This window comes from Caretta caretta, chromosome 4 (assembly GCF_965140235.1).
Source record: "Caretta caretta isolate rCarCar2 chromosome 4, rCarCar1.hap1, whole genome shotgun sequence".
NCBI lineage: Eukaryota > Metazoa > Chordata > Testudines > Cheloniidae > Caretta > Caretta caretta.
Window position 1 is genome coordinate 106,301,281 of NC_134209.1, and position 15,981 is coordinate 106,317,261.

Genomic DNA, 15,981 nt, shown 5'->3' on the forward strand with positions numbered 1-15,981 from the left:
CTATGGTGGATGGCCCATGTCAGCAGACTTCTCTGAGGCAGAAGCATAAGGTCTGTCTTAGACTGGATTCCACCCGAAAGGAAGAGAAGACATGGACAGCAAAGACCAACCTATTTCAAGATGATCCAGAAGGATGTTGCCATCATGGAGACAACTTATAATGGAGTCAAACATTTTGCTCTGGACAGACAGTGGGGAAAAATGGGTTGCCTTGTGTGCCACAAGGCACTAGAAACCCTAAATCTAAGTTGACAACTTGATCGCGAATGAGGGATGATAGGCCGAGTGGGGACTGACTGTAAAGGACCTTGCAAGTGGCTCCAATGGAAGCATTTATAACTTCAGAGTGTTTGTGCGTGTTTGGGGTTAAACTTTATGCATGTGCTTAATTCATTGAAGTTAATAAACCATTCATGTGCATAAAGTGTTTGCAAGATAAGGATCTTTGGTAGTCTATAAAAGGTGGTTGGGTTGGAAGGAGGTGAGTTGTTATAAATTGGGGATTTCTGTTAGTGTAGATCATCAGTTAAAACCAACATTTCCTAATGATAATCTAAAATCAGAGAGAGAGAGAGTATATTCCTTAATTACAATCTATGGATTGTTTAATACAAGAAATGACCTGTCACAAAACTAGGGAGAGGAGACAGATTTTCCCCAAAGAGCCACATAATAATGATTTACCTTTAAAATTACCTTTTTTATTTTCTTTTTCTGTATATGATATGAACTTCTCATTTTAATGGTCAAAACAGCTATGAAAAAAAATAATTTATTGCAATTAATGTTCTATTAAAATTAAATCACAAGAAAATAGCTCCTGGTTTTTATATGTTGAACTGAGATCAGAATACGGATATTTTTTTAAAGTCATTGGTCAAAAAGTAACATTTTATTCAATAGATACTGTGAAAGGAATTTTCATTTGAAGGATTTTTTTAAAGCTATGAATCCTTAATTAGCAAGGCAATCTGTAGTATTTCAGAGGTCCCGATAGGTCATGGAATTAATGTCATCCAGATGTCCAGTATTACAGAGTAGATATCTTTGTGAAGTGCTGATGTAATAACATAAAATAATTTGGGTTGTAAGCACACTCTCTAATGAATCATTTATTCTGTTTGCTTTATGGCAAGATTATTATAAAATCATGACTGGTGTGGAGAAAGTAAATAAGGAAGTGTGACAGGTGTCGGTCCTCCGAGCCCCTAGGGGCGATGGAGAGCTATGGTCTCCGTGGCAGGCCTCAGCCACACCTTCCGGGCGTTGGGGAATTAGCAGGGAAGGTGTGCCGGCCGGAGTCAGTAGCGCGCCCCTCAGGCAGGGGAGCGCCGGCAAGAGTCAGTAGCACGCCCCTCAGGCAGGGGAGCGCCAGGGTAGAGGAACGCAGGCCCACCCAACTCCACTGCGTTCCAGCCCAGGGCCCTGACAGTGGCGGGAGGCGAAAGTCCCGCCGCTGGGTCAGCGGGGCCGTCTGCGCCCGCTGACCAAACACACCCACCCCACGGTGTAGTTCGGCCCCTGGGCTACTTCCTACCCGGTCTCTCAGGCGGGCAGCTCCGGTCCCTCCATCTCCTCCGGGTATTCCACTGCGGGCAGCTCCGGTCCCTCCATCTCGTCTGAGTATTCCGCTGCGGTCCACTCCCGCTTCCCCTCAGTATCGGACTCATGCTGGCCCGGGCTGCAGTCAGACCCCTCCAGGTCCTCTGGGTATTCAGCGACTGGCAGCCCTGGTTGCCACAGGCCTTCCTCCTGGTCAGGCTCCTCCATGCCCAGGGCTTCGCCTGGGTCAGCAGCAGGATCACGAGGGAGCAGCCTGTGTCTGTCTCCCTCCCTGGTGCTCTCTTCACTGGGCAGAGGGCCCCGCCCTTTGTACTTCCTGTCCCACCCTTCCCCTTCCGGGGATTGGCAGAAGTTTGGCCTGGCCCCGCCCACTCAGGCTGCAAGGGTGGCTCTTTACCCTCTGGTTCGGAGGGGAGCCACCCTGGCTCCCTACAGGAAGTGTTACTCTTTCTCATAAAACATGAACTAGGGGTCACCAAATGAAATTAATAGGCAGCAGGTTTAAACCAAACAAAAGAGAGTATTTTTTCACACAACGCAGTCAACCTGTGGAACTCCTTGCCAGAGAATGTTGTGAAGGTTAAGACTATAACAGGTTCAATAAAGAACTAGATAAATTCATGGAGGATAGGTCCATCAATGGCTGTTAGCCAGGATGGGCAGTGATGGTGTCCTTAGCCACTGTTTTCCAGAAGCTGGGAATGGGCAATGGGATAGATCACTTAATAATTACCTGTTCTTCTAATTCTCTCTGGGGCACCTGGCATTGGCCATTGTTGGAAGACAGGATAGTAGGCTAGATGGACCTTTGGTCTGAACAAGTATGGCCGTTCTTATGTTGTTAGTACTTATTTCCAAAGCCTATTACCATTTCTGTCCTCCTGGGATAGAAATTTGTAACTCAGAGGTGTTCCTTCTCCTTCAATATGTTGTTAGGCAGCACAGCATCTGAGAAAGTGAAATTTTTTAGTTCTTTCTGAAGGTTTGGTGAAGGCCCCTTTCATACACAAACAATGTGTCCTCTCTGCATTATCATAGGAGTGTAGAAGTTGAGGAGTGCTCTGCTCTCTTGTTTTGTTGAGGAGTAGTGACCGACATTAAGAGAGAGACACAAAAAGATGCCTTGATAGTTCCAGTCATTATAGGATCTATATGCTAAGTATGAAAAGAAGGAGGGGAGATGGCAGAGTCATGTGAGGCTTGGTATACACTACCCCTTACGTCTGTATAAATTATGTCATCCAGATGAATATGCCCACCCCCCTTTGAGCAACGTAAGTTACACTGATCTAAGTGCTGGTTTGGGCAATGCTATGTTGGCGGGAGAGTTTCTCCTGCCAACATAGCTACCACCTCTTGTGTAGGTGGATTTGTTATGCCAATGGGACAGTTCTCTCCCATCGGCAGAGAGCGTCTTCACCAGATACACTACAGTAACGCCCTGAATTTTCCTCATGCATGGCATCAGAAGTAGGTCTTTTGAAGCAGCAGTGACCTGATAAGCTGTGTGGGGCTCCAGTCTTTATCCTTCCCTTCCACCCACAATCAGGGGGTTTAATTCTCTCCTGTATCCTAACTCCACTTGGTGAAGAACAATGTGGGGGCTATGAGAGAACTGCTTTACAGCTCTTTGATTTTATGGGCTGGTATGGACTGGGAATGGTATATGTGTTTGGAAAAGAGCTCCTTCTGTGCTTCCTTCTTTAAATTCATTCATTTGGGGATGCTTTTCGATATCAAGAAAGTATTCTCTTTTCAGAATGAGTGACAGAGATCTGGAATCAGATCCAGAACTTCAAGTTTGTGTGCCAGATCACTCTCAAGTAGATTGTGCATTCTATGTTAACATGGTTCTATAGGCCAGGCTCTATTTTAGGTTGCTAAAATGTGATTGGTTCTTGAGCAAGGAACAGCAGTTTCTGGAGAATTTTACTCAGAGTTCTTGGTTACTTTGGGAAGTTTTATCCCTGTTACGGTGGAAGGACTCGTAATGTAGTGCCAATCTTTAAAAAAGGGAAGAAGGACGATCCTGGGCACTACAGGCCAGTCAGCCTCACTTCAGTCCCTGGAAAAATCATGGAGCAGGTCCTCAAAGAATCAATCCTGAAGCACTTGCATGAGAGGAAAGTGATCAGGAACAGCCAGCATGGATTCACCAAGGGAAGGTCATGCCTGACTAATCTAATCGCCTTTTATGATGAGATTACTGGTTCTGTGGATGAAGGGAAAGCAGTGGATGTATTGTTTCTTGACTTTAGCAAAGCTTTTGACACGGTCTCCCACAGTATTCTTGTCAGCAAGTTAAGGAAGTATGGGCTGGATGAATGCACTACAAGGTGGGTAGAAAGCTGGCTAGATTGTCGGGCTCAACGGGTAGTGATCAATGGCTCCATATCTAGTTGGCAGCCGGTATCAAGTGGAGTACCCCAAGGGTCGGTCCTGGGGCCGGTTTTGTTCAATATCTTCATAAATGATCTGGAGGATGGTGTGGATTGCACTCTCAGCAAATTTACGGATGATACTAAACTGGGAGGAGTGGTAGATACGCTGGAGGGGAGGGATAGGATACAGAAAGACCTAGACAAATTGGAGGATTGGGCCAAAAGAAATCTGATGAGGTTCAATAAGGATAAGTGCAGGGTCCTGCACTTAGGACGGAAGAACCCAATGCACAGCTACAGACTAGGGACCGAATGGCTAGGCAGCAGTTCTGCGGAAAAGGACCTAGGGGTGACAGTGGACGAGAAGCTGGATATGAGTCAGCAGTGTGCCCTTGTTGCCAAGAAGGCCAATGGCATTTTGGGATGTATAAGTAGGGGCATAGCGAGCAGATCGAGGGACGTGATCGTTCCCCTCTATTCGACATTGGTGAGGCCTCATCTGGAGTACTGTGTCCAGTTTTGGGCCCCACACTTCAAGAAGGATGTGGATAAATTGGAGAGAGTCCAGCAAAGGGCAACAAAAATGATTAGGGGACTGGAACACATGAGTTATGAGGAGAGGCTGAGGGAGCTGGGATTGTTTAGCCTGCAGAAGAGAAGAATGAGGGGGGATTTGATAGCTGCTTTCAACTACCTGAAAGGGGGTTCCAAAGAGGATGGCTCTAGACTGTTCTCAATGGTAGCAGATGACAGAACGAGGAGTAATGGTCTCAAGTTGCAGTGGGGGAGATTTAGATTGGATATTAGGAAAAACTTTTTCACTAGGAGGGTGGTGAAACACTGGAATGCGTTACCTAGGGAGGTGGTAGAATCTCCTTCCTTAGAGGTTCTTAAGGTCAGGCTTGACAAAGCCCTGGCTGGGATGATTTAACTGGGAATTGGTCCTGCTTTGAGCAGGGGGTTGGACTAGATGACCTTCTGGGGTCCCTTCCAACCCTGATATTCTATGATTCTATGATTCTTTTTGAGACTGAACTGACAAACTCAGAATGGACTTACATCACAAAGGCTCCAGCAAACGGAAAATGGACAAAAGAAGCATCTCCTTTATATATTTACATCCTTGCGATGAGGATTGTCTGAGTGCTGTTGAGATTTCAGAATTCAGTTATTTGATGGTGGGGCTTGACATTCTGACTATTGTGTTGTTGATCAACAGGCAAGGTGGATTTTTAGATGGGCATCTGTGGTCCAAACATGTCTGCTTCTAAGTTATTGGGAAACACCTGCGCAAATAACAGAGCCTGAGAAAGACGGAGCAACTTTATGGGTACATTCTTAACAATTTGGAACCACGTTTCTTTGCCATGCTTTCAGTCCCCTGTACCAGATCCACAGACTACAAGGGAATATTTGTATTTGTATGGCTTGGTTGTTCATGTTAATGCTTCCATGGTGTTTTATCAGATCGCGGGGAAAGTTTGTTTTCCCCCTGTTCTGAGGCCAGAGGTGTGGAAGCTATGAGGACACTCATTTCTAAAGTTTGTGAGTCTCTCCAAGACAAGCCTATCCCAACATTTTGACAGTCCAGGTCTCTGGTCTTAGGACCATTTAGGAGAGGTTCAGTACAGTTTTTTTTGTTTTAAACACCTTGAGGAGGGGACATCATTTTGAAATGTGGTGCTTGGAGGACCGATAAAATAATTAATTTAGTCCCGATAGTTCAGGTTAGTAAGAGTTTTTCATCAATTGTTATAAAGTTATTTGTTCTGTCAGCAGATATTCATTTTTGAATCATTACTATAGCCATGAAAGCACTCAGCTGAAGTTATAGAGAGATGAGGATTTAATCAAATAAAGTGTGTAAAATAAGACTAAAAGAATCTTGTGTTCTTATTGACTCTTCTGCTTGTGAGTCTCAGTGAAGTAGAATGGCCACTAAGAAACTGAAAATGTGCATCCCCAGATGAAGAAACAAAATTAATAAGTTAATTATTCATATTTTTGTGGCTTTCCTATCTTTGGATAAACATAGTCTGTTTATACAGGTCATATTAAGTTGGAGAGTTGAGGAATTTCTTTAGTCTCAAGAGTGACTTTCTTTTCCCCAAGGCTGCAAAGGGCTGACAGACCTGAAGTTTCCCTCCATCCTGCATTTCTGTACCATGACAGAGTGCCTGCAAACAGAATAGTTTATTTGTGTATGTATGTGTATTGAATTTCTTCAGAAGAGGAAAAATGTGTGCCACATGCTTGTCAGCCAGATAGTGCCTTCAACTGCATCTGTTTTTACAGAAAAACAACAATGATCTCACTGAGCCTTCTATCCAGTCTGTATATTAAGATAAATAAAATATTGTCAAATGGTCATTATTTTCCAAGCAATATAATATTATTATGGTAGCTTCTAGAGGCAAGGGCTTTGCGGTGCTGGGCATTGTACAAACATACTGTGTAGAGACAGTACTAAGTATATTTGGATATTATAATACTTGGGTATCAATAATACTTAGAATCAAAGTTTATAAATTATGATTGGATGCAAATTAAATTGGATTTTTATCTACATGTAAAGATACTTGTCGTCCTACCTTTTCAGAAAAAGTTGAATACTACTTCTAATGCTGCTGTATCTCTGCTTTGGGACCTTTATATAAGCTGTGATTTGAGAACATAAGATGCTCGCATTTTATTTTAACTTCATTATCAAAGTTTTCTGAAACTTAGAATCTGTGTTTAAAGTAAAGCAAGCTGGTTGAGCAGAAATTTATATATTGTCTTCTGCTCTCTGACCTGATTTAAATGGATTTTGAAAAAATTGTCATCAAATGTGTCTATTAACATGTATTGTTTTTTTGTATAATAATTTCAGACTTCGTCTCTTTTTGTCTCTTTGTCCATTTGATTTTTTCCCGTTACTCATTTTTCTGTTCTAATCATTTTTAAACTGGGATATGTAGGTGGCAGTAGGGGAAATAGTGAAAGTGACCAATGGGGAGCATCTCCCAGCTGATCTCATCAGTCTGTCATCAAGGTTAGAATAAAACTGGTTGCACAGTGTATGTGGGTCCTCATGTACCAAATTTGAAAAATGTAGTTCAATTTTTGTCTGAATAGCTATGTTGATATCAACTGTCTTAAAAACAAACACATTACAGAGGTGAATTTTATTGAAGTAGAAAGGATTTAGTTGATCAAGATATTTATATAGGTTATTAAAAAATATAAATGTACAGTAGTATTCCCAAATACTGAAAAATTGTTTCACTCCTCCCGAGTATATTTTTGTATTATATTCACAGAAATTACGAAGCAAATTTTCATAAAACAAACCGTCACTGTGAAACCATAGTATAACTTTGCATGTTGTACTTCAGGCAAGTGGAGAGGAATACATTTGAACCATAGGCAACTCATTGTTTTCGATAAATTATATAATATGACAAATTATTAACATTTGATACATTTTTATTAGGACCCTCTGCACAAAGTTGGATGTTGCACATTCTGTACTGCATGTGATGGAAAAATAGCTCCATTCTTGTGTGTAGTGAAAATTGCATGTTTCTTTGATATACTTCAGCTTTATACGAGTGTTTGTATTGTGGCTGCACCTTCTTTTGTTTTTCACTAACAAATCAAACAGCCTGCTGTGATCTAACTGTAATCTGTTTACTTTGCATTCTACTAAAATGGTTGCAATTTAGCATGTCTCTTATTTGTAATGTCTTTGTTGCCTTAGCTTTTTCAAAGTGCTTCATAAATGAGTTTATTTGTGACTGTTAAACTAATGAAAAATTAGACAAAGGCATTTATTGAATCAGCTATACTAAAACAGTCTAAATGGAAGTCTGTCATTTACATTCTTAGAAAAGTTGCCCAAGAAAAAAATCAGTGAGATAATTGTGATAATTAAATGTCATATTTTAATAGCATACAGTTAAAATATGAAGAAGTAATCCATACATTTTAAAAAATTCAAAATATTTGCCACAAGATAAAGTTAATGGCACATTGGCTACTATTCAGCATTGATTAAAAACATGCTTTAAACTTTCTCTATTTATTTATTTAATAATATTGAATTTCCAATTAAATTTTTTAAAAAGGAGAGTAAAAGCATTTTCTGTTTAAAACCTAGAAGATTTCAAATCACCATAGAGATTAAATTCCTATTTATTTACTCGAAGTATTTCTAATGACTTCCTGGGCCCTTACAAAAACAAAGCTAAATTTCTACCACAGATCTAAATTATTGATTCTGTGCTCCTGTCCAGGAACTGACAGCTGAGTAAAACATTTCAGAAATCTTGAACCCATCATTCCTGACTCTGCTGCTTATTCACCATGTGACCTTAGGCAAGTCACTTGATGTTTCTGTGCTTCAATTTCCCCATCTGTAAAATGGGACTAATAATGTTTACTCAATTTGTATCTGAAAATGTCTTACTAAGAATGAAAAGTGCTATACAAATGTTTATTATTATTTATTAGTTAATATTTAAGACTAAGTCTGTTGACATAGGAAATATGGTATAATGATAATACATGGCGAGGTGGTAGCATGAGTCTGAATCAATGCATGACTCCAGTTGCAGTATCTTGCATAAACTCAAACTTGTAGTCTCATTCCTTGAGAACAAGGTTTACATAAAAAGAGGGAAGACCTCTTTGGGAGCTAAATGGCAGTATATCAGTTGTGCATGTCTGTTATAAAGAAATATACTAATAGACCTTTTGCAAATGAACTTGAAATATCTGGAATATTCTGATCAGCTGTTAAATGTAAATTAGTGAGCACATGTGAACCTTGAATAGGAAGCTTTCTAAGTGTCTGGAAAACTCCAATTATATATACACGTTTTTCTTCATAGTTTTGATATATTTATGGCAGACATTTTCTGAAAATGTGAATGACTTAATAATTTTGCACAACTATTTGTCCGTAGGAGCTTTTTTAACTGAAGGCTTTTATTAAAGGAAATTTAATATATAAATATGTTAAGAGATTACAGAAAGCTTTTACATGTCAATAAATTATTATATTTGTTACTGTGATATATTAAAAGATAATTGCTTTATTTTTTTCTAAAATAAGTGAACCACAAGCCATGTGCTACATTGAAACATCAAATTTAGATGGTGAAACAAACCTAAAAATTAGACAGGTAAGAATGTGTATGTTTTCAATATATTATTTACAGATACTTTAAATATCTGATTGTCGTCTTTCTGTGTACAGTTATTTCAATATAAGGATGTACTGCTGTTTGTTAAGAAATATATGAAATAATGTTTTAGGAGGTTTAATTGTGACAGATTTTACAGAGTGGTAATGTTAAAGAGGGATTTGAATGTAAAGAAGTTCAGTGGCTGTTAGTGAGTAAAAATGTTCAAAAGCCCAAAAGTGACTTAGGAGCTTAAGGGGCAGATATTAAAGATTTTTAGGCCCTAAGTTCTATTTTCAAAAATAACATGGGCATTCAGAAGCCTAAGTCTCATTGAGTATCTAAATTGCTTTTTATATGGGACTTAGGCTTCTAAGTCATTTAGGCAATTCAGAAAATTTCACCTCCAGGCTTAAAGGATAATGTGGAAAAAAGCATAAAGATAAAAAGTTAGAAGTAGGCTACAAAGGCACTTGTGATACAAAATGTATGGGTAACGAGAGGAAGGGAACAGAGTTGAGCCTTGAAGGTGACTATGATAAGCGTGAACAGATAGTGAGAAAATTGCAGTAGTGATGTAGGGGATGATCAACACAAAGACAAGAATTTTGACTAGAGGGTCAGAAAGGTAGTGTCAGATTACTGAGATTTTTTAGCGAAAGAGGAAGGGAATTGTTGGCAGTATGGAAATGTGGTGAGATGGAGGAATTTAGATAATATGACACAAAGATTGTAAATTTTGTGTGATTAGGAGAATGAAGTTAACAACAATAGCGAAGAAAGGAAGTAATGGAGAGAATTTGATACGAAAAGATTTGAGGTTCACTTTTAGTTACTTTGAGTTTGAGATTGAAAAAAGAGTGCAAGAGTGGAGAGATAGTTGAGTCACCTATACACAAATGATAGTTGAAGCTGTGTGTAAGCAGCTGAGGTAATCTAGAGATCAAATTATGAGATTTTGAAATTTATAGAAATAGAATCATAAGGTTAGAAGGGACTGCAAGGGTTATTTAGTGTCTAACCCCCTGCCTAGGTGCAGGATTTGTTGTGTCTAAACCAATGGTGGGCAATCTGCAGCCCGCAGGCCGCATGCAGCCTGTCAGGATAATCCGCTGGCGGGTTGCAAGATAGCTTATTTATATTGACCGTCCACAGGCACAGCTGCCTGCACCTCCCAGTGGCCGCGGTTTGCCATTCCTGGCCAATGGGAGCTGCGAGAAGTGGCGCGGGCCATAGGGACGTCCTGGCTGCTGCTTCCCGCAGTTCCGATTGGCCGGGAACGGCGAACCTCGGCCACTGGGAGCTGCAGGCGGCCGTGCCTGCGTAAGGTCAATATAAACAAACTATCTCGCGGCCCGCAGCGGATTACTCTGACAGGGTGCAGATTGTCCACCACTGGTCAAGACAGGTGGGTATCCAGCCTCCTTTTGAAAACCTCCAGTGAAGGAGCTTCCACAACCTCCCTAGGCAGTCTGTTCCATTGTTCTACTGTTCTTACAATATGGAAGTTTTTCCTGAGATTTAATCTAAATCTGCTGTGCAGTAGTTTGAACCCGTTGCCTCTTGTCCTTCCCTCTGTGGCAAGAGAGAACAACTTTTCTCCATCTTTATGGCAGCCTTTCAAGTATTTGAACACTGCTGTCCTATCCCCTTAATCTCCGCTTTTTCATACTGAACATACTCAGTTCCCCAGTCTTTGCTCATATGACTTGCATTCCATCCCTTTGATCATCTATGTCACCTCTGGATCCCTTTTGGTTAATCTACATCGTTTCTATACATTGGTGACCAAAATTAGACACAGTAATCCAGCCAAGGCCTAACCAGTGCTGAATAGAGCGGTAATGTCACCTCCTGTGACTTGCATGCTATGCCTCTGTTAATGCAACCTAAAATAGCATTTGCTTTTTTTGCAACAACATTGCATTGCTGACCCATGCTGAGGTTGTGATCCACCACAACTCCCAGATCCTTCTCAGCAGTGCTGCTGCCATGCCAGTTATCCCCCATTCTGTATTTATACATTTGGGTTTTCTTCCCTAAGTATAGCACCTTACCTTTGTCTTCATGGAATTTCATTAGCTTCATAGTCTGTTGTATATATGTAGAAAAGCTTCCTAAATATAAAGGTATCAATCAAATTTTCAGTGTATACTGTACATATATTACTTCATTCTAGAAACTAATGCCATGGTGATGAATTTTAAACAATTTATATTATGTATTCCAAGCTATAGAGCCAGACTGTGACTTCTTAAGCCTTGTCTTGCTTTTTTTGGAGAGGGAAAGCATGGTGAAGGAGGGCTGCACACGAGTGACAGCCTGACTACCCCAGAATTTCTCTTAAGAGTCAGAAAGAGAACATGATGCAGATCTATCAGCCTTTTGAAGGATGCGGAAAGCATTCTCCTCCATACTGGGGCACCTCCGCTGCCTGGTGTGGATGGATGTTTGTTTGGGGTTATGACTCTATCTTTCATCCAGATCTCTTTCAAGAGGATAGTGCTACCATAATTACTGGCCAAGAGCTGTGCCTGTGCTCTCTGATACCATTCTGCTGAGCTCCCTTCCCCTGTTGTGCAATGTGTGCAATGCTAGACAATCTATTGTATAATATATAGGTTAACTTATTATTTTATATTTTGTTTGTTGTAAATTACTTTTATAATATAGTGTTACAACAAACTTTGTTTACAGGGTTTGCCATTGACATCGGATATAAAAGACATTGACAGTTTGATGATACTTTTGGGGAGAATTGAATGTGAAAGCCCAAATCGACATCTGTATGATTTTGTTGGAAATATCAGACTAGATGGGCATGGGTATGTAAACATCTGAGTAAAACATTTCAATATATTTTAAAACCTATTGTTAAATCTCTTGAATTGTGGTACAAATAGCTGAGTCCTTCCTCTGCTAACATAAAGAAAAGAAGTACTTGTGGCACCTTAGAGACTAACCAATTTATCTGAGCATAAGCTCATGAAAGCTTATGCTCTAATACATTTGTTAGTCTCTAAGGTGCCACAAGTACGCCTTTTCTTTTTGCAAATACAGACTAACACAGCTGTTACTCTGAAATCAGCTAACATAGTTTCCTTTTCAACTGAGATTCTAATGTAAAAGGTTATATTCGTGATACCAGGAACTTTAGGTCACATAGTAAGCAACTTTCAGATGCTAATAATATAAATATAAAGCAATGCTAATTATAAATTCATTCCAAAGATGATTTTTGAAATCTATCTTAATCACGCATCCTGCTAATCTCTTCCATTCCCTCATGCTTTAGTTGGGGAGTCTTTATTCTACAAGTTGGATGTAAAAAGGTCTCTTGGCTTGTGTCTGGAATGGACCAAATCCTTTAGTATGTACATATACATTTTTGTTTAATTTGACAAGAATACATTAAGTCAAATTGTGTTCAAGAGAACTGTCTGAATGTCTGCCTGATTTTCCATTGTTACTCATCAGGTATTTATCTAAAGATAGACAGCCTAAGTGTGGTTTCAATACCCAGATTTGCAGCGTAGCTTCATGGGAGTTCTCAAGATACCTGATGCTTACAGAACGTTGAATAGAGTCTGTTGTGGTGTAAAAACAAGTTTGGCTTATTAATGTGACAAAATGAACCTCTATGTTCAGAGTAGCCCAGTTCTGTATCCCCCAAGTCTTATTTTATAGGCTCTCTCTATTTCTGTAGTTGAAAGTTGGAGAGGTATTTTATTGCTCTGTATACAATATTTTTCCTGTTTACATTTAGTGATAATATGTGTTTTGTTTAAGAACTTCGGTTTGGTGGTTGTTTTTTGTTTTTGTTTTTGTTTTTTTTTTTGATCCTGTAATCAATTTTTAGCAATTTTTTGTTTATATATCATTTTTATTTACTAATTTCTTACAGATGCATTCCTGGAGTTTTCAGTTGCAAGAGCGTGGATCTGTTATAATTCTGCTATACTTATCATTAAAGAAGAGCAAAACACTTACCTATAATTCTTCTCTGAAGGTAATAATTATAATGGATCCACACGTCCATCCTCTTTCCTGTTAGGAAAAAAGTGTATTTTTGTTCTAAATTTCATTGAAATTTTTTAATTTGGTTTAAAAAGAATGTTGAAAGTGCTACTGGCTGTTATGCCTCAACAGCATGTAGGAGCATGCCATCTGCTGGTAAAGCGATATAATATTTCAGAAATTTAATTTTGGAGTTTTTGGAACAAGCTTTTTGTGCAAAAGGATAGTCCCAAAAGTGTGGCTCTAGTGTAATATGTACCTTCAGAGAACAAGAATTAAAGGTAAACAGTTTTTTTTTCTGGATCCTGTCCTCTTCCCCACTGTAAGAAATTTGCATTGTACTTCTTCCTGCAAATACTAGAAGTAGGTCAGACTTGTCCACCAGCTTTAAGGCTTTGGTCAGGCCCCTTTTGCTTTTGTGCCAGATTCTGTGCCTCTGATAGGGTAACCAGAGTGACAGTTTGGTGTTCCCACATTATCAATTACAATCCTACCTTTTTAAAGCTGATTTGGGGGCATCAGTTATCAAAATGTTTCTCCCCATTTTCTCCTCTCCTTTAAAAAACAGAAATTTAAGGGACTCTAGTCCCTGAATAAAATCTCCGACTGGGCTCCTTCTTTCTGTTTGTTCTCCCACTGTGGTAAAGCAAGCCAAAGAGGGCAAAGGCAACAGCTAAGAGGTGCTCCAACTGACAAGGAAATCCTCTCAGTAGCCTCTGAAGTTAAGCTCCACCACAATCACTCCACTCTTTGGACCCTTAATATGCCTCAGGATGGGTCTCAAAGTCTGATGGCTTGTTGAGACCTCTGAATCCTCTTTTAACCAGCAATATTCCAATGAAGACACTTCCACAAGTCAGCCCTCTTCAGTTGTTGGGATTTGGCAAAATACTGCGTCAATCAAAAATTTGTCAGGGGTAAGTCAAAACTGTCCTCAGGCCAGTCTATAAAGGGAGATGCACCCCAGATTCTAAAAAGAGGGTGTTTGAATCACTTAGAAGGTACATGGCATATTTTCTCCCTTCCTTTCTTCCCAATCATAAGATCTGGACTCTCTGGGGATGCTTCCTTACATTTTCCCTCCACTTATGTATCAGATGATATGATGTGCCATTACCTAGTGGGGTAAAACCCAAAAGAGAACAACAGAAAAGAGGCTAGTGACCTGACTTGGGACACAGCAAAAAAGGCAAAAGAAGGTAAAAAGCACTGCAGATCTTTTTCAACTTCCATGAGCTTTGGCTCTTCTCTCAAAGAAGTGGGGGAGCTCTTGGCTTTGGGTCAAGAAAACTCCAAGCTAGCTTTAGGAGGAAACCCGCTAGCCTCTCCTGCAAAGTTCTTCACCCAGACATATTTGAAACCATGATGAGTAAGAGGGTGGCCACCATTAAAATCTGGCCAGAGAAATAGGATGAGGAGATTAAAATTACAAGCAAATACCTATTATCCAAAACTAAAACAACTTTACCATCCCTCTTCATCTCTCCTTTGATGAGCATTAGTTAGGAATACGAAATGCTTGATAAGGAAGAAGTGTTGGTCACTAAGCCCCAAAATTCTACAGGATCTTAGAACCCAAAGGTTCATCCTTCATCCTCCCAAGTATCAATGCAGTAGTTTCAACCCTGGCAAAGAGGCAGGTTGATGGGAATGGATTTCATCTTAAATAATCCTCTAGACAGGAAGGTAGAAGCTCCAGTTAGAAGTGACTTCAAAGCTTCTTCAGCAGCCTTCCAGCCCACTGGAAACAATGTGCTTTGCTAGAGCCACTGTGTCCTGTTGAAGAGACCTAAAAAATCTTAACCCCCAGAAACAGGACAAATGATATACAGTACTTAAGAAAATATCCTTAGCTACTACAATTACAATGAATGAATTCATGGACCCCATGAGGCTGCCAGTGAAATGTCTGGCTACTGACTTAGTGATCAGACCCCAACTCTGGCTTAAGACCTCAACAATTGTTAACTATTCAAAGCAAATCCTTTGTGGCTCAAAATGTTTGTGTTCAAGGTGAAGCTTGGCGAAGTAGTATTTAACACATACAATCAAAGAGTTTGCTCTTAAGTCCAGTTCAAGAACGATAACAAGACATCTTACAAAGGCAGAAGTTCCCTTCATTCATATGCAGAATAAAAGTATGAGAGAGAGAGAGAGAGAAGGGACTCCTGTTATTCTATAGTTAAGACCAGGGTCTGAAACAATTGAGGAAAACTCAGCTCAGGGAATGACTCCAAATCTGTCTTCCAGTTCAAACAGTATGATTGCAAAGAATCTGCCTCTGTCCAGAAATAGATCTAAGAGGCAGGATATCCCACTTCTCAATGTATTTCATTCAGGTAAGTACAAAAGAAAATGTAGCACAGATGTCCTCTGGAGTTCTAGGCTCCTCCACATCCTTTTTTTATACCCTCTTCAATGTTGAGAGATTATGAGAAACATAAAATCATCCTGATGGAGATCTTGCACCTCCTACATCTAAAAGCAATAGAATCTGTTTATAGAAGATGATTAGGATTCTGTTCCATATTATTCATAGTAACAAAAAGATGAGGAAGAGTCCATATAGTCATAAACCTCTTAAGGCTGAACTGATTAATGAAGAAGACAGGATTCAGGAAAGAGACTTTAACTTCTGTCACAGCATTCAGTCTCTTCAGCAGCTCTGCTAACATTGGTAGATTTGGCAGAAACTTCTCTTCATATTCCAGTCAAGCCCTTAATTTTTGTGAAGGTATTGTTAGTGGAAATAGGTTGGCTTTGTTGCAAGGATAGGTTCCTGGGTTAGTGGTTCTGTTGTGTGGTGTGTGGTTGCTGGTGAGTATTTGCTTCAGGTTGGGGGGCTGTCTGTA

At 39.9% G+C, this 15,981-nt stretch overlaps 1 protein-coding gene across 4 annotated transcripts in view; it reads left to right on the forward strand.

Annotated features, from left to right (window-relative positions):
- Positions 1-15,981, forward strand: part of ATP8A1 (ATPase phospholipid transporting 8A1) — a 249,471-nt gene that overhangs the window by 59,703 nt on the left and 173,787 nt on the right. For 2 of the 4 annotated variants that reach the window (XM_048848471.2, XM_075127954.1), the window contains exons 7-9: positions 6,905-6,978; positions 9,043-9,112; positions 11,810-11,937. In XM_048848471.2, coding sequence (XP_048704428.1) covers positions 6,905-6,978; positions 9,043-9,112; positions 11,810-11,937 — 272 coding nt within the window. The remainder of the gene's footprint in view (positions 1-6,904; positions 6,979-9,042; positions 9,113-11,809; positions 11,938-15,981) is intronic. The other 2 variants (XM_048848472.2, XM_048848473.2) reach the window with 1 other exon arrangement.